This window comes from Pimephales promelas, chromosome 7 (assembly GCF_988280905.1).
Source record: "Pimephales promelas chromosome 7, fPimPro1.hap1.1, whole genome shotgun sequence".
NCBI lineage: Eukaryota > Metazoa > Chordata > Actinopteri > Cypriniformes > Leuciscidae > Pimephales > Pimephales promelas.
Genome location: NC_142775.1, coordinates 22,460,723 through 22,478,960, shown reverse-complemented (window position 1 = coordinate 22,478,960; position 18,238 = coordinate 22,460,723). Strand labels below are relative to the sequence as shown.

General features: G+C 35.7%; 3 protein-coding genes across 5 annotated transcripts; 1 reads left to right on the top strand and 2 right to left on the bottom strand.

The window, feature by feature from the left end:
- Positions 1–360: 360 nt before the first annotated feature.
- On the top strand, positions 361–4,442 carry rmp64 (ribonuclease MRP subunit p64). Its single transcript, XM_039682420.2, has 9 exons — positions 361–495; positions 996–1,150; positions 1,272–1,360; positions 1,758–1,886; positions 1,984–2,061; positions 2,823–3,187; positions 3,286–3,350; positions 3,486–3,700; positions 3,790–4,442. The coding sequence occupies exons 1-9, from the start codon at positions 411–413 to the stop codon at positions 4,172–4,174; spliced, it is 1,566 nt and encodes a 521-aa protein (XP_039538354.2). The 5' UTR covers positions 361–410; the 3' UTR covers positions 4,175–4,442.
- tex30 (testis expressed 30) lies at positions 4,241–7,518 on the bottom strand. The gene is made up of 5 exons (XM_039682425.2): positions 7,379–7,518; positions 6,973–7,209; positions 6,695–6,746; positions 6,251–6,459; positions 4,241–5,503 (listed from the first exon to the last, which is right to left on the bottom strand). Exons 1-5 carry the CDS (start codon positions 7,391–7,393, stop codon positions 5,345–5,347), a joined length of 672 nt encoding a protein of 223 aa, XP_039538359.2. The 5' UTR covers positions 7,394–7,518; the 3' UTR covers positions 4,241–5,344.
- poglut2 (protein O-glucosyltransferase 2) lies at positions 7,381–16,895 on the bottom strand. Of its 3 annotated transcripts, none has more exons than XM_039682421.2 (10): positions 16,500–16,895; positions 15,101–15,306; positions 14,826–15,031; positions 14,623–14,700; positions 13,680–13,852; positions 13,039–13,276; positions 12,725–12,934; positions 11,898–11,987; positions 9,724–9,828; positions 7,381–7,536 (listed from the first exon to the last, which is right to left on the bottom strand). In XM_039682421.2, exons 1-10 carry the CDS (start codon positions 16,682–16,684, stop codon positions 7,516–7,518), a joined length of 1,512 nt encoding a protein of 503 aa, XP_039538355.2. In that variant the 5' UTR covers positions 16,685–16,895; the 3' UTR covers positions 7,381–7,515. The 3 variants fall into 3 exon arrangements, with proteins under 3 accessions (XP_039538355.2, XP_039538357.2, XP_039538356.2); XM_039682423.2 differs by having other exon boundaries at positions 16,420–16,534; XM_039682422.2 differs by lacking the exon at positions 7,381–7,536 and adding an exon at positions 8,007–8,196.
- Between the last annotated feature and the right edge of the window lie 1,343 nt (positions 16,896–18,238).

Here is an 18,238-nt window from a genome sequence, read left to right as displayed (position 1 = left end):
AGTGAAGTAGCCTACAAAAAAATTCTACTTGGTAATTTTACTTGGCCTACTAGTAGTCTATTTTAAAAAGGCACTGTTAAATAAATGATTGTCTTTTTATAAAAGCAACCAGGAAAAAGGCTGAGAGAAAAAAAAAAATAATGATGCTCCTGACCTGCACAACCCGGTATCACGACAAGACGTGAAATAATCACGTTGGTCCACTTTGGAAAACGTGTAGATGTCACGGTTTAACCCCCTCAAACCCCACTCAATCCAAGATCAAATCAAATCCAGCTAACTGAGTTAGCGATTTACGAAGAACGGGGCCCTGCTTTTTCTAGAGTACGAATGCGGTGTATGTACCTTTAAGAACTATGACGTAATCGTTCTTTCTAAACTCCCCGGCACTCCGGCAGTCATCTGTAAACATGGCGCAGGAACCCTGGAATAAAATTAATATTCCTTTTCCAAGCGCTGTTTCTTCTATTCGAATCCCTTTTACTGGTTCAACGGGTATGTTCTAATATGTTAACCCATATGTTAATGTACTCTACTATGAAGAGTACATACACGGCATGAAAATGAAATATAGCATGTTTTTCAGAGAGAGACCAGAACACGTGGATGAATTAAAGTTAGTTTAATGTGAAAAGGTGCTCCGTGACGTGATATAAGTTATTGGCAGTGATAAAGCATTTAACTCGTAACTTTTGATCTAAATAGACGGTCGCGTTGTCCAATACTTGTTTAACGTTACTAGTGTTCGCGAAGTCTTCTACGTATTGTGTAATTCTTGTATTACTACTACAGTAGGTTAAATGTTTACATGTTGCATAGTTATTGCGCGGGCTCATTGTGTATTATGTGCGAATTGTTTGGTGAATGTATGTTACTCTATTTAATTTATCACTCATGTTTCACCATATAACAACTCTATTAACAATGAACAATGAAATCAATGAATGATAAGTGTGCAGTATCCATTTTGTAAAAAATTATGTTTCTCTGTCTAGATACCTTGATTAACTGTCTGCTGACTGACTGTGAGACAGTGTTGACTCTGTTATGTAGTGAAGTTCTGCAGACAGAAATCCGTGTGCTCTACGAACTACTTTACGTTTTGAACAACGGCTTCAGACAACACAAGCCATTCCGAGCATTAAAACAGGTCTGAACCCATTGCTTCAATATAGTCTACATGTTACACATATTGCATAATTATTCCAGGCCCATAATAAAATCCCTCGTTTTAATTTATGTGAAATGTATGAAATATGCACCATCTGCAGGTTGAACAATGTGTAAACCGCTTAAAAGAGATGAAGTTACAAGCAGCAATAGAAGATCTGCAGGAACTATGTCCAAACAAATTTCAGAGGTAAGGTGTGTAGGCTAAAAAGTACCATGAAATCAAAATGAGTTGCAGTGTTTGCAGGAATTTTGCAGTGTTTATTAGAAATGATTTATCAGTGGACAATTTTTGTGCCATCATAATCTTATCAAAATAACTCCCCCACACTCTTGAGAGGACATCTCTTTTCTGAAGATGTGTTTATCCAGCACTAGGGTGGGACAACCTGTCACTCACATGAGATCATAGCAATTAGCAAACCACAACCATCCAATCAATTCCAGATGGACAAAAATTAAGTCCCACGCTAAATGTATTTCTTGTTCATTTTATTTGTATATGTCACAATCGCAAAGTTTGTCTTAAAAGAAAATACTTTTTGTCCAGTTTATGGTTTTGAGAATGCATTTTGGTTTCTGTGCAGGGATGCTGGAGTGGAGATTGGCGAGTGTAACGTTCCCAGTCAGCCCATGTTGGAGTGGCTCTGTCTCAAACTACTAGGAGCCTCAAGTCTTTCAGCCCGAACGCTGGAGCGGTGCACCCAGGCTTTCATGTATCCTAAATGTTCACATTCATAACCATTTACTTTGCTTTGAAAATGTATAAATCAAAGAACTGTGAATGACTGTGATCCTTCACACCCCAGTTAGACTGACACGACAGCATCTGCAGTTGAGCGAGTTCATTGTGCTGAATATGGTGATGCTCAGCATGCTCAGTCGTCTCTGGTGAGTTTATGTGTAGTTATTATTTACCATGTCTCTGTTGGATTCCCCCATGTATGATATGGGATGTATAAAAATGCCAAGTTGGGGAAACTGCACGGAGGGAGCATCTTTTCATATTTCTGTGGAAACTTGATGGTTGAGATCTGGAATAAATGTGCCTTAGTGTGTTCAGTATAATAAAGGAAACTGATTTGAGGTTGTATTTTTACTTTTTTTTTTACCTTATTTTATGAACAATTTTTTTAATGTACCCAGAGGTGAGCTTGATCAAAGTCCCTTGAAAGAGTCTGTTCACTCGGCGGCCATATTTGCAATGCCTCCGGGCAGCTATTTCGGGCACCCAAGACCAAGTACTATCTACTTGAATTGGGGAATTCTGAAATCTTCATAACTGCTTGTCACACTTGCATTTAAATAACATATTCGATATTTAAAATGGACTTCTGTGTAAGATGTTTGCATTGGTACATTATTGAAAATAGACAATGGACCTTTTTTTACCTATATATTTAGCAGAAATCTTGCTAAATTCACCACACATTTACTGTTATGATATGAGTCAGGGTTAGATTTTAGAACTGACTGTATTACAAAAACAAGTGTGTGTGCACGGATGTATTTCTAGCATGAAATGAAAAACCAAAATTGTTTCAGAAAATGTTCTGAATATTTTTAACCTTTCCTGAACAATGAACAACAAATATAATTCTGTAATGGTATAATACCTTTTAATTTTTTATTATTTTGTCACTTTTTTCTAGGGTATTCTTCAGAGGTATTCTGAGAGCCCTCATCCCTATGTATAAAAGAGCCACTGAACTCCTTCAGAAGGTGTCACAATCCAAGCCCATGGCCTACCTTACCGACTTCACCCTGCCTGGAGACCTGAAAGACTTCCTGTGCCTCGCACACCCTGATCTACTGATGGAAGAAGGCACCCGAGACCTTTTAGAGGTCCCAAGGCCAAGAAAGTCCAAATTATCTGTCCTTTGCAGGTTGTTTGGGGACAGAGAGCAAGAAGAGAATAATGGAGAAGAGAAGAGAGAGATGATGCCAATACTATCTGCTGGCTATGATGAAGGGTCTAGTGTGGATCTGGGAGCTGCAGTTTTACAACAACAGCCAGGTTTTGTTACCAATGATGATTTTGCGTATTTTATATTACATTGATATTACTGTATATGTATATATTCTATGTAATCACATTTGCTTGCTATTCTTCAGATGTCTTACCCTATGGAATGGAGATGAAGGTTGTGCTTCCACAATATTGTAAAACCACCAAACAGGTATTTGATCTCGATTTGTATGTTGCCATATGACAGCTCAAACTGAAGTATATTTTTGAGAAGAATAATATGCTCACATATTCATAGAAATGCAGTCATCATGGGTTAATGTTGATCGATGCATTATTCCCACAGATGAAATCAGACTTCTCGAGGCAAATTGCTGTCTGTCAGAAGAGGAAGTTCTTGGAGTCGTTGGAGAAGGTGTTCACGTTCAGAAACATGGCTGCCCATCTGAAGGAAGTGATGCTCTGGTGCCGGAGCTGTAAGTTTCATCGAGAGCGTAAGCACCTGGCCTTCTTGCACCTGAAGTGTCTGAGGATGGAAAGTCTGGAAGCTGAAGGTGTCAGGTACATAAAAATAGTTTAAATGAAATATGTATTTATGAGTCTTTCTTAGCTGGTGTCTAATTATGTTTATTAATATTATTATTATTCAGGGTGGAGAAGAGTTTGAAGAAGTTTAAGTTAGAATTTCGAAAGGCATTGATGCTTCCAAAGACTCTCCCACCACAACGTTCCTGTTCCTTCACTGCACTTTGGAGAACTCGATGGCACCTCAGAACCTTCAGGGCATGCAACAGAACTATCAGATCTAGATCTGCATTTACCAGGATGTGCTCTAGAACAGATAAAAACTTGTCTGTGTCATTGAAACATGTGAGGAACTGCAGCCAACCACAACCATTCCCCAAAAAAGAAGTGTTAAGAAACAATATGGCACCTGGAGCCAAGGAAGAAAGAATGGACTCACCGACTGTCTTGCGGAAACCAAATATCCAGAAGAATGATATTGATGATATTTTTGAATTCTTTGGATTTTAAGTTGTTCATTATGTAGGTTGAATGCATGAATGTTATAATGCCTAAAACCTAGGTACAAAAGTAACCTCTGATCACTGTGAATTATTATATATCTTTTTTTTTTTTTTAAGAAATTGTTTCCTAAAAATTGTTTTGTGTAATTTTATATAATTTTGTCTGCACAATTTAAATTTTCTACAGAGATTATGTGTGGCAAATGTTCTTTTCCATGGAATGTGGAGATCCAGAGAAGCAAAGTGAGAAAATAAACCTGTAAGCAAGTTTGTGATCTGATCTTGTCAAGTACTTATAATCAGATGATTGGATGCATGAACCTTTCATAGACCCAAAGAAAATAGATGTAAAATAGGATCAAAAAAATAATAAATACACATTTTCTATATTGACTTTTGACATTTTATCATTTAGCTGAAGCTTTTATCCAAAGCGACTTACAATTGCTACAGATGTCAGAGGTCGCATGCCTCCGGAACAATTAGGGGTTAAGTGTCTTGCTCAGGGACACATTGGTGTCTGACAGTGAATTCGAACTCGGGTCTCACACACCAAAGGCATGTGTCTTATCCACTGCGCCGTCACCACCTTATTAATACGTATTTATATGTTTATTACAATGTGTGTCCAACTCGGGTCTCACACGCCAAAGGCATGCGTCTTATCCACTGCGCCGTCACCACCTTATTTATATGTATTTATATGTTTATTATAATGTATGTATACACTTGTAACAGTCTGGTACATTACACTTATACATTAAAGTGTTATTATACATTATTATTTTAACATTATTTTTGTAAAAGTAGCAATTCTTTTTGAAAAAAGTAACGATTCATTTTTATAAAGTAGCGATTAATTTTTGAAACAGTAGCGATTCTACAGTGTTATTAATTTTTATAAAGTAGTGGTTAATTTTTGAAACAGTAGAGATTCTACAGTGTTATTATTCATTTGTTACAATATTATTATATATGTTACTTTTTTAAGATTATTATTTTTGAAAAAAAACAACAACAATATACATTTATAATATTATGATCTTTATTATTGTTATATAAATGATCTGTAATGGAGTGAACACAACGAGGTACAGATGGTTAGGGTAAGGCTCAGCATCTCACCATCTTTTTTCATCCAACAGTACGCATAATATTTTGTATTTATAAATGCATTTTATTTGTGTTGTAGTACCCATGCAATAATCTGTGGATTGACTTCCTCCAGTACTGATTCTTCTGTTCTGCCACTTACTTTGAGTCCATGGTTAGCATCCTTGACCCAGTGAACAGCAGCAGGGGTTTTCATGAGGTGTCTAACAATTTCTAGAAGTCTCTGAAAAGCAAACAAATTATAAGTTTTGTTTTTGAAGAAGAATGTGATAGATTATGTACAATCAAAGTTTAAAAACTTCAAGTTAAAGGGATAGTTTACCCAAAAATGTATTATGAAAAATAAATTTAATTTATTCACCCTCATATTTCAAACCTGTATGACATTCTTTCTTCCATTAAACAAAAAGATATTTTAAAGAATGCTGAAAACCAAAAGGCATTGGTGACCATTAACAAAAAATTATTTTTTGTTCACACAATGAAAACATTATTTTGTGCTCTATAGACCTTATGTAGCCCCGCCCCTTTTCAGCGTTGCGCTCGTTGTCTTTTGACTTCTGGTCTGTATTTTCACAGCGATCTTGCATAGGTATGAATGAACTGCTCATAAAAAATAAAAAAAATCTGCTGTACAATGCTTATGATAAACATTACAATGCTCATGATACCTTTTGTTAACTCTACAATAAGTAAATCCACTTCACCAGCTAATTACTCCTTGACCGTGATGCCATTGAAATATACAGAGCGACCGCAAAAACGGAAGTTCAAAGACAATATACTAAATATGACGGCGCCCACGTTTCTCTGGTGCATAAGGTCTATAGAAATGCCCTACAAGTTTGGAACAAAGTGAGGGTGAGAAAATTATTAAATATTTCTTATTTTTGGGTGAACTTAAAGGTTCAACAGGAAGAACTTTAATTTAAGCCCAAGAATCAATGGAAAACATCACATCCATGTTCACCTTTTCACACAAGTTATCTGTAGTGCCGGAAACAAACAGCACAGAAGTTTGTGACAGCGCAAGCAGGCCTCTACTCCGCTCAACATATGTTAGTGGTTTTCCTGGTAGATGAAGAGGGAATGACAAACACAGAACACCCTGGACTGCATCCTTCTGTCTCTGCATACGTTCACAAACAGCAACAGCTGTACGAGCACCCATAGAGCGCCCTGGAAACAAATAGACAAAGAGAATTTATTAGACATAAAAATGCATGTATTTTCAAGAAGTACAGAAAAGCCTCTAAAAACAAACAAACAAAAAATCAGTTCCTCATTCAAAGATAGAACACTTTAGATTATTCAAACAAACAAATTCATATCTCACAGAAAATCTAGTAGACTTTATAAGGCTTGTCAAAAATACCATTAGAGAGTGTTTGAGAAAAAAAAGAGTGAGTCCTACCTCCCAAGAAAATTCTGTTTGGTGCAAATCTCTCATGGCTCTTTAAGTAATTCTGGTAGACAGCACAATTGCAAGTATTATTTATGCAATATTAGTAATATTCTTAACAATTTTCTTCTCATGTATTGCTATTATTAAATAGCAATACGTTTATGTAATAATACATTTGTATAGTTTTGTTTTATGATTCAAAACAATACAATAATAAAATGTGGTTGCAATGTAAACATTTCATGTGCACGGTGTTGCATATAATATTTTTGAAAATAGGTTCTTACCACAACGGTGAGATAAGCTCTGAATCTGTACATGAAGTTCACCGCCCTGCAGGTGAACCGCAGACACAGGACTCCTGAACGTGCGAGAGCGTGCGCGAGGCTCTCCAGCTGTCTGACGTGCAAGTCTCCACCCGCGCCGTGCGTCAACACCACAGCGGTGCATTCCGCGCCGAAGTCAGCAGGGACCGTGAACACGCATTCCAACTCTTTCTGCTCGAACGGGATGCTCGCACTCTCCTGTAATATACCGCTGATTAAAATCTCTCAAAAAGTGTCAAAAATGAAGCTCTCATAAATACATTCTTAGCTTGCCATACTGCAAGAAAACAAGCACTCATTTTCCAATTTGTTTAATGAAAGGTGTTACTAAGTAGGATTCGACGTTTTTTTTAAATAAAGAAAATACCTCTGAAAACTCCATTAAGGGGTTATTGTTGCATCAAAGAGTGTAAAAGTCCAAAGTAGGAAGGAACTAGCTCAGGTCTCCAAAATTCCCGGGTAGAATTTTCTCACAGACTCACACGTGGATGAGGATCAAATGAATCACGTTGTTAACAGCGCCACCTAAAGTAAAGGGGTTATTCACACACATGGAGCAAACTAAAAATATATGAATGTCATCCTTTATTATTTTACGGAAACACTTCACAAACAAAGCCTTTAAAAAAAAAAGAAGAAGCGTGTTTTGTTCTTAATGTTAGATAGGAACTTGAGTAAAAAATGTAAAACACATCCTGGACTTAAGTAAAAATTTCTCAAGATAGATTTAAGACAGTTTATATAGGCATAGGCCTTTAAAAAAGTAAAGAACATTTCTTATTTATTCTAATTATTTTGTTATAGTTAATTATTCCGAATTAATAACATGATTACTCTGGTCCAATCTTGGTGGAACATGATGTCTCTATTGAGTATTGCAGTTATTTTATTAAAATTTACTCTGATTTTAAAGCAATAAGCAAGCCCTTCCATCAATCGTTCTAAACAAAAATGGTCCTAATATATAATTAATATAAACCAGACCAGCAAGAGTGTAGAAATAGAAAGATTTAATAAAAAAAAACAAACAAACAAACAAAAAAAAACATTCAGTTAAGGCATTGCAGTCACAAGACACTTGATGCACCAAGTCTGTGGCCTTAAACATGTTCTGGTGCAAATCCATCTAAATTTGATGGCCGCTGTTACATGATGAAACATGAGGTATCACAGTTCATCTCTGACCTACAGTATACAAAAACAAAAAAACAAAAAACAATTGGAAATGTTTGATATGATCCAGGACTAATGCATTGCAGACTTAAAGAATTCATATAAACATTTTATCAGAGTAATTTGCTGATCAATCCAAGTCATAAACGTGTATTACCCTCATAAATTCAGTTTGTCTGCTTTATGAAATGACAATAAATCCATCAGATACTTAATTAACCTTACTGGTACCTCATTATACCATATGGTGGTAAACTGTAGCTACCTTACAACTTTTATAGTCCCTGTCGTTTCTTAACAATAAATATTTTATAGTGCAGAAAATTCAAAGATTAACAGTATTATTTAACTATATAAATAGTATAAAACAGAATAAACTGAAACTTTGTAAAAAAAAAAAAAAAAAAAAAAAACTGAATACATGTCAGTATACTGTACATTCAATAAGGCTGCATTTATACTACATGTCTTGATGCCCAATTGCGATTTGCAGAATATATCCATTTTTATCTACATTTTATCTATATCTACATCCGATATCTGCATTTACACAACACTTAGTAAAACAACCAAGGTAGACTTTAGGGATGTTCATTTCGTCTTTTTCCTTAACCGATGTCCGATAACCGATCATTAACCGGTAACTGGCAAGATGTTAAATTACAATTAAATTAAATTAATTTACGACAGACAAGTCTGAATCTGTGATCCATTAAAAATAACAAAATTTGTTGTCCAGGGGCAACATGCACAAATAGCAGCATAAACACAAAGTGAATGATTTTTTTATTTTTTTTTTTAATGTTGATAATGGGGAATGCGAGTGAAGTACAAAGCCCATGATTTACACAAAAAATAATAGTTCAGCTGTAAATAATAGTTTATTTGTGCTCAATGAGCCCAATGCCGGTTTCTGTTTTAGTGTAGCCTTAAATTTATTTGTTTTTGCTTAATGTTAATATAGCTAGCTTACATTTATTTTGTCATTCTTGTTTCTGTTCTGAATATCTGTTGAATTTAAAAGATGTTGTTGTGGAGTGAGAGAAACTGAAATAGTCTAGTGTTTATGATTTCAATTTATTTACCTGTATACATTATTTCTGAATGTAATAGCCAAATAAAATGCGACTTGAGTTGACGTCATTCGCCACCGTGTCTTTTACGACCCACTTTGACAGGGGAATATCCGATCTGTCCACTTACATGGCAGACGAAAATCCATGTAATTAATTTATATCAGATTTATTTCAACAAATGAATGAGGCCTTAAACCAATCTGAGAATATCAGAATCCATGTATTTTTTTCTGCTTACACATTCGCCAGTCATGTCCCATCTGAGCCACGTGAGAGGCAAAATCCATGTGGCCAATGGATTTTGTTTATGATATTTTATTTTGATGGACTCCTTAGAATAGACTGTTGTGCAATGATGACGTTTTAGTATCAATCTCTACTATTGAGTAAAATAGGTTCAATTACGAACAACAAATGTACACATTTTGGTGATTTCTTTAAATATAACCAAGAACAAACAGACCTGTTTTCTTGCGCAGTAACATGGGAAAAGTTCATCCTTTGGCTGCTCCAACAGCTCCATGCCATCTCTAACCTTGGGCTCAGTGACCTGGAGTTCAGAGTACTTCTAAAAACAAAAATACAGTGCTAGATGAGTGCAGAAATTTCATTGGTGTACACAATTTCACTGGCAAGCACAGAGCAGCAAAGTTATATCATTTATTTCTCAATAAGATAAGTTAATAAGTTCAGTTACATAATTTGTGATTAATCCACCCAATCACACACCCTTTTTCATTGTCCTGGTGAAGCACTACTATTTTTATTTTTACTTTTAAATTTTAATTAACTGCAACATCATCACACTAAACAAGCATCTTTATCTGCAGTACAAATCACATAAAATTCAAGTAGCCGCTGTGGTCTTGACCTCCAACACTTCCACACCTCAAACGCACATAGGTTTATTGCGGAGAAGTGCTTTGAGGACAGAACATGTGTTTAAAGATTAATGTTTGGGCCGATGGTTATGGAAAATCATAAAAAGTGATGAGGTTCATGGCCTCAGGGATACTTGTGCTCAATGACTACTGTGAGCTCTCAGGAAACTTGGGACTAGCTAAAAAAAAATATTTAAACAAATATGATGGGAAAAAAAAGGGAAAAATATTATATTTAGTGAGGTGAATTATATTTATTCTCGGTGTTAAAAAGATCAAATAATAATACATTTTATTTGTAATTTGCCTTTCTCAAGCTCAAAGTTCATATCAACATGTACAGAACAAAATAACAAATCAAACAATTCATAATTCACATCAAAAATACATAATGTATTAAAAGAAAAAGATGCACAACAAAATGACTTAAAAATAAATTATTAGATATAAATCGTAATGTCTTAATTATTATAATGACTACTAATTTTGTCCTTTGTTTTGAGAATGTTGATATACAGAGTAAAGAAACAAAACCACCAATTAGAGATTACTGATTTAGAATAATTTATTATTATTATTATTATTAAGAATGGTTATTTACTAGATATCAAGTTTCAGAACAATTCACAATTAGGAAATAATGGACAAAAATATACCCAACACTGAATATGTATAAAGTAAATACCCACAGCAGACCTAGACAGATTGAATCTTACAGAAACACGCTCATGAGTCTTTATTATATGATAAAGGAAAGTGCTTCTAGTCATATTACCATAGTCTTATCAACACATACAGTAAAATGACCACTTAATGTGTGTGCTATGCAGATGGCAAAATGTGCACTACAGTCTCTGACCTTTGTCTTTTGAGTCCTTGAGAACATGAAGATTGAAGATCAAGAGAGGATAAGATGTACACACTGATAAGTTCATAAAATCAAAATAATGTGAGCAGAAAAGAGGAGTTAAAAAACTACTTAAGACCTGAATAAATGAAAATAATGTACGCACATAAAGAACAAACTTACCCATTTTCAAAATACATTGTATTATATGTAATATGTAGACAGAACTCTGAATGGCTAATTGAAACATTTAATTAGCCTACTGTTAAGAAACAGAAAGTAGTGCAGATACTTTGGGTTAGAGAGTAACAGCTGCATAAGCACCATCTACTGTCAGAGAGTGAATGTGCATTTTTATTCAGTGTGTCTTCCTCGCTCATTCATAATTCTTATCCATGTTGGGCTTGCTTACTTTAGAGTGCGGATGCAAACGCAATTTTGTAAATTTTAACCAGCCTGATGTATTCTTAAAATTGAAATAATTAGAAATTCGCTTTCGTTCCCAAAGTGCCTAATATAAATGCATTGGTATAATTTAAACGTCATAAACTGCTTTACTTCGTTGCTGTCATTAGTTGTTGCCAACCATCTCTGAAAGGGGTCATCTTCGAGATACTGAGAGTTAAATTAGCACTCATTTTGCACACTCTCTTCTCTCAAGCGACTAACCCTCCCTTACTCATCTCTGGTGAAGCGTGCACTGTGATGTACCATGTAAAAAAGACACTGTAAAGTTCCTTATGTAGTGCCTAGAAATAAAAAATATATATTTTTAAGACTTTTAATGTCCCGAGCATACAACCAAGAGTCTGTAGTGTAAGCGAAACAACCACCTTTCCGCTCTCGGTGTTAGTCATTGCCACAAAAGATACACCAGAGCACTGACCTGAAGAAAGGAAAAAAAATTACCTGAAAGAGTTTGTAGTAGTAACAGAATATACTGTCAGCCATTAGATGGGTTCGCGCAAACTGCTGACCTGCCAGGGCAATTTTCTTCGCCTATACGAGAAAAAAAAACAAAACAGAAATTGCAGATTGCAGGATTGTTTGTTCAGTTGAAAATTGCTACAATTAAGCAGTAGCACCTCATTGCTGTATACAAGATCCAGGGGGTGGAGTTGGATCCAGATCTAAGGGCGGAGTTGGATCCTTTTACCCGCATTTCACACTACTTAACACTAAATTAACATCGACATAACAAGCTGCATGAAAATCTTCTGTTTTAAAAACAGAAGATGAATAACTTAAACATTTGTAATTCAAACAGTTCTGTATGTATCACTATAGTGTTTCCAAGCCTCCGGCATTGGCTGCTGTAGTACCCATGACTGGTGGCTTGGTTCCCTCTTGCTTCACAACAAATTTTCAAGAAATTAACAAAACAGTTTGTTCAAATTCTGAAACAAAACTTTTACTGGTGATGCACTGTTGATTGACTGGGAGGAGGGCTTACCTTGGCTCATGTTAACGGCAAGAGAAGTGACCCAGGAGAGTATTGGGTTTAGCCCAAATGAACTCGTTTCTGGGCATACCGTTCATGGGCCATTAGATGTACTGCGAGATGGCAGGGACTACTGAACCACCGAAAAAGTTGACTGAGTATGTGGATGGTTTTAAAAAACTACTTTTTGAAGCAGTTAAAGTGGCAAAGGTGAACCTGAACAAGTGTGCTCCCAAAATGTTTAATACATTTTGTGTTCAAATGAGATGTTTGTGTGTGAATGGGGATGATGTACCTCCTCATCGTGGTCTCTAGCCCACTGGATCTTCTCCACTAGGTCACTGAGGTCAGCTTTAAAGGGGATGTAGTGCACCCATGGCTTGAGTTGCTTGTAAAAGTGCTCGTAATAGATGGAGTCGTGTTTTAACACCACACTGTCACCTGCAAGCAGATAAGGTAATCTGTATGCTGCGACCGTCCCGTCCACATTTATCTGGTACTTATACTGTTAAGAGAAACATAGTCACCTCAGTTAAAAAATAACACTACATAAAACATTTAAAAAAATGACTATGCTGTGTGTATTGAAGTTATATGCAATTCTCGCACCTTAAAGAAGTCGAAAAAGGACACATGTTTGACGAGGGGACCATAAAGGCTCTCGTCATGTTTAAAAAAGAAGAAGTTGGTTAAAGCTGCATCGAGCATGGCAGGGTTCGCTCGTGCCAGTTTAACCAGCTCAAGACGCTCTTTCCTGCTGTCTCGCCCTCTCCAGAACGCTTTGCTCATCTTCTGCTTCCACGTTGGACCTGTGTGTCCTTGGACAGACATCATATCCAGGCTCACTCTGGCACAAAACAAAATGATCAAAAAACAAATATTTGATTCAGTGAGATTTCCTAATGGTAATGATTCATGATTTCACTATTCATAATACTGAACTTTTCTATTATTTATTCCCCTTATCACATTTTTGTTGTAAAATTTGTGTTAAGGTTAGAACAGAAATTGCATCTTGTTTTCATGAACAGACACTAATTGTACCTAACTTCAAATTATTTTATATCTTATAAAATAATTCACTCGAGTCATAATCCAACTTTGAGACCAGCAGTGAATATATTACCTTACTGCATTTTTCTAATTTGTTTTCTATGTTCAAAATTTTCCTAAAACTCTTTATTCTGCATAAAAAAGTTTTATGTTGTTCCATAAAAGGTTTAAAAGAGTTACAATTCCGTTTTCTTTACCTGCCCATAGTCTCCAAAACAGACTCGGTGAGGTCATACGTTGGCATGACAATGTCTTGTGTCTCATTGGAGCCACACCATGAAAAAATTGGGCTGGGCATCTCAGAGGCCCGTCTCTTCTCCAGGGGCCAGTCCCCCAAATTCACAAAAAACTCAATGTCTGGAAGCTTGACCTGGTCACACACAACAGCATTTCAGACATTTAACTTATAACATACATAATATTAAAAAGTTTTGGGTCTGTAAGATTTTTTTGTTTTTGTTTTACATTTTACAATTTAATTATACATTTTATACCAACAAAAACATAATAATACAGGTACTGCGTTAGATTAAACCGGGAAGGGTCATAGCACTTGCACATTGTTGTCCTATTGTTAGTTTAACTGCTTCTATTGTTCTCATTTGTAAGTTGCTTTGGATAAAAGTGTCTGCTAAATGAATAAATGTAAATTATACAATTTTAAATAACTGTTTTCTATTTTAGTAGAATACAAATTTTATTCTTTGGTGATAGTTTAAAATAATATTTTTATTTGATATATAATTCTATGATAACATTATAAATGTCTTTAACTTTTAATCAGTTGAATGTGTCCTTGCTGAATAAAAGTATGAATTTATTTTTAAAAAAAATGTATGTACCCCAAACCTTTGAATGGTACAGTGGGGTAGTGTATGAAAATATAAGTACTGAAAACTACATAAAAGTTTTTTTGTAATACGTGCAGATACTTAGATACTTGGCAAAACGTGCACAAAAAAAAAAATAAATAAAAAAAATTGTGCATGCCTCCCACCGCTCTATGCTACAGTGCCATCTAATGGTTCTGAAAGTAAATGACTGAGAACATACATGAAGCGTTTATAAATAACATTATTATTTCACATCATTTATGTCCATAAAATGTTTTAAGTTGCAGTATACTGAGCTAATACTCACTTTACGTGTGAAGGACAGAAGGAAGGCATCCATGAAGATCCTGAATCCAACATGTTCTCCATGTGTTTTTATATAAACCTACAGTAACAAAGCATAAAAAGGCACATGACATTATGAAACAAATTTCAAACTTTGGCATCTACTTGCTTCTTTATGTAGTTATATATATAATGAGCACATTGCATGTGTATATGTGCATGTACCTGGTTGTTTTTGATGGTGTAGTGGCACAGGCTGTTTCTCTTCCCAAAACGCTGAAGGATCTCATGGGCATTACGATCTGGATCCACACTGGGAAAGACGGATAAATCACTCTCTATCTGAGAGAATGAGGCTGGACAGTGCATGTTCTTCTCCCATAATGCACCACTTGGCTCTGGGCAGTCACATGATTCATGATACACTGCACCTGGGTAGTGAAAAATAGGTTAGACATTGTTCATCTCTGTGTCATGAAAGTTGACTTGATTCTTCTCACCTCTAAGCACATAAGGTGATTTCCCCACCAGCTTGTCTTTCAACAGAATCTGAATGTGCAGATCAGTGTAACTGGCGTACATGCGGTACCGAACCAAAAAGGATCCATCATTCCGGTCTAAAATTTGGATCCAGATTCTGGCATACGGGTCTGTTGGAGATGTAATTTTCACTTCAAATGTTTTCTCTCCAGGAGAAGTCGTGAAACTAAAGATAAGGACATTCAAAATGTCAAAGACATTATTATTTGAGCCATGACAAAATTAAACTGATGCTTTAAAATGAATTCTTAAACAAAATGCCTTCACTGCCCTTGGTGAAAATCAAAGAAAGACCTGTCCTGGGAATTCACCAGGCATTTGCTCTTTCATTTATAACAGAACACAGTCTCTGCTACAATGCAGTCTAGAGACAAACATACAGTCATAAAAGACTGACATAGACTAATCAATCACTATTAATTTGTCCTTTAGCAGATCTAGTCAAGCACTTGCAACACACAATTGCCCTACAGTAAATGGAAATAAAGACCTTTTAGCTAATGTTGCATTATAGGTTATTTAGACCTGCATATTAGTCTCTGGCTTCAAGTACCAAGATGGTTTATATTAGTTAAGCACTACTGAATAAGATGATCTAGGTGGAACTCTGAAGGTTCTACTACTGTATGATATAATTTTTGGTTCTAGTTGAAACTGAACAAATTTGAGCCTTCTTTTTTAGATTAGTGGAAAGAACACATTCAAAAGTGAAATGTTTATTTTATAACACTTTATGTATTTGAGTCTGTACAGTCCACATAAAGGCTGTTTTCTCATGCACTGATCCAGAAATTGTCACTTCAGTAGCATTTGAATACACCAAACTTTCCCATCTAAATCTGAAATGGTTTTACATGGAAGTATGGTCATGTATCATTCGCCTGATTTATATAACGTTTTATTTCATAAAAACTTGTATTTACTGGAAAATTATGTTTTCTATCGGTTAAAAAAAATTCTTTCTGGCTATAAAAAATCCAGTGTGTAAAAACCCTTTAGCTGCAATGTCAACAAAATTAAATCGTGAACATGGCTTTATCCAGTAGTTATCTGTTCAGGAAATGCAAAATCCATGCATATTTAATTAGACAATGTCTCATTTGGACATTTTTACGAACATTTCAGAAAACTAGTGATAGTTGTGTCGATGTCTTGTAATCAGCTTGGTAGGTGTGGTCACTCACATATGATATGATATTCCTTCCATTCACATGTAAGCTATCTTTCTTTGCCTAAAAAAATGGACGTGAAATCAAGCGTCGACGGGTTTTGAACTTACAACTTTAATTTTACAGTAGTCAGATGTTTAAGCACTAAGCCATGCCGCCCCATTATGGTCTTCTAGCAAGACTCACTCACTTTCGTCCGGTGGTGTCCACTGTCTGTATGAAGAAGAATCGAGCAGGAAGGACAATGTTTGCCTCTAGTCCAGGACCCCAGATCAAAGTTTTGCTCGCGCTGGGCACCGCTGCTGCCTTTGATCTCCGCGTCATGAAAACGATGCAAGGCATCAAGAGCAGCAAAAGTTTCCTCAACATGTCCATGGGGCGTGAGAGCACTTTCAGTAGTGGATGCTAGTGCATAACCTCATCAGAATGACAACCCTCTTAATAAAACATTGCTTAAAAACACTAATGATACATTTTGCCACACACTCACATTCACCGAAACACCAGCGGTGCGATGATAACCCACAGATACCCTCGCGAGAAAATCTCTGCAACATTCCCAATGCGCTCATGTGATTCGTCTTCTTCTTCTATGGATTTATTGGCGGGTTGCATACCAACTTTATGGTGCATACCGCCACCACCTGTGCTGGAGTGTGAAGTGATTTCAGTCTAGAAGTATGTTAAAAGATGACTATATTCTAGTCCTAAGACCACTATTCTTTATGAATTTTAAAACTGACCTTACAATTTCCCTGGATCCTTGTTTTGTGTTCAATATGTTATTGATTGTAAAATTCTTTGCATCCCATTTCCTTTAGTTCACTTATTAAATCCTTTCTTTCCAGTTCATACCTGGAACAAAATAACAACACATGTTCAACTGTTTCCTTTACTTGGCATATTTCGCATAAACCAGTACCATGTTTCCCTATAATATGAAGTGTTGAATTAAGTTTTGTATGTCCCATCCTTAGTCTTGGTAAAATAACCTGATCTTCTCTCTTTAAATGTTGTGTCAATATACTTTGTCTTACAGTATTATGTAGATTATAAAAATGTCTTCCTGTTTTACATTCATTCCACTTTCTTTGCAATTTCTGGTTGCAGGCAGCTTTAATAATACTTTTCCCTTCCATCCTGCTTAATGCAACTGTAATGTTAAATTTAAGTGATTCTTTAGCCATTCTATCAGCTCTTTCGTTACCTGGAATATCTGCATGTGCTGGTACCCAAACAAATTTTATTATTGTTCCAGTTTGCCTTAATCGATTCAGTATTTCTAGATGTCATCTAACTGTTTGATATGTTTGTAGGCTTATAAGTGATGCCATTGAATCTGAACATATATCAACTCCATTTGGCATCACTTCTTCCACCCAACTAAGCGCCATCTGAATTGCCACCAATTCCGCTGTATACATAAGTCCCATCTGTTAATCTTCCATATTTCCCTATTTTAAATTCAGGAACATAAAATGATGGTCCAGTACGACCTATCTCTGGGTTTCTTGATCCATCTGTGTATACAGGAAGAAATGAGAAATAAACTGTTCTTAAATATTCAATTGTATAGCTCTTAATATCAAATTGTCCTTTTTTAACACTCTCATGAATTTGTAGATCAACTTCAGGTTGGGTAAACAACCAGGGGGATATTGGAGAAATGGTAGTCGTTGATGAAAATGATATATTATTTAGCGACATTTCTGTAGCCCATTCCTTTGCATTCCAAGCAAATCCTGTTCCTGTTAAATTTATAGTTTCCCAACTCCCCTCTTTTATTGTATTTGTAAAACGATCCTGTTTATGCCTGATCCTTAGTATTATCCATCACAGCAATAAAAATACATATGTTTGAAGAAATGCCATCAACAATGACTTGTCTACCATGGTAAAAAAAATAAAGGCTCCTATTAGTTTTTTTTC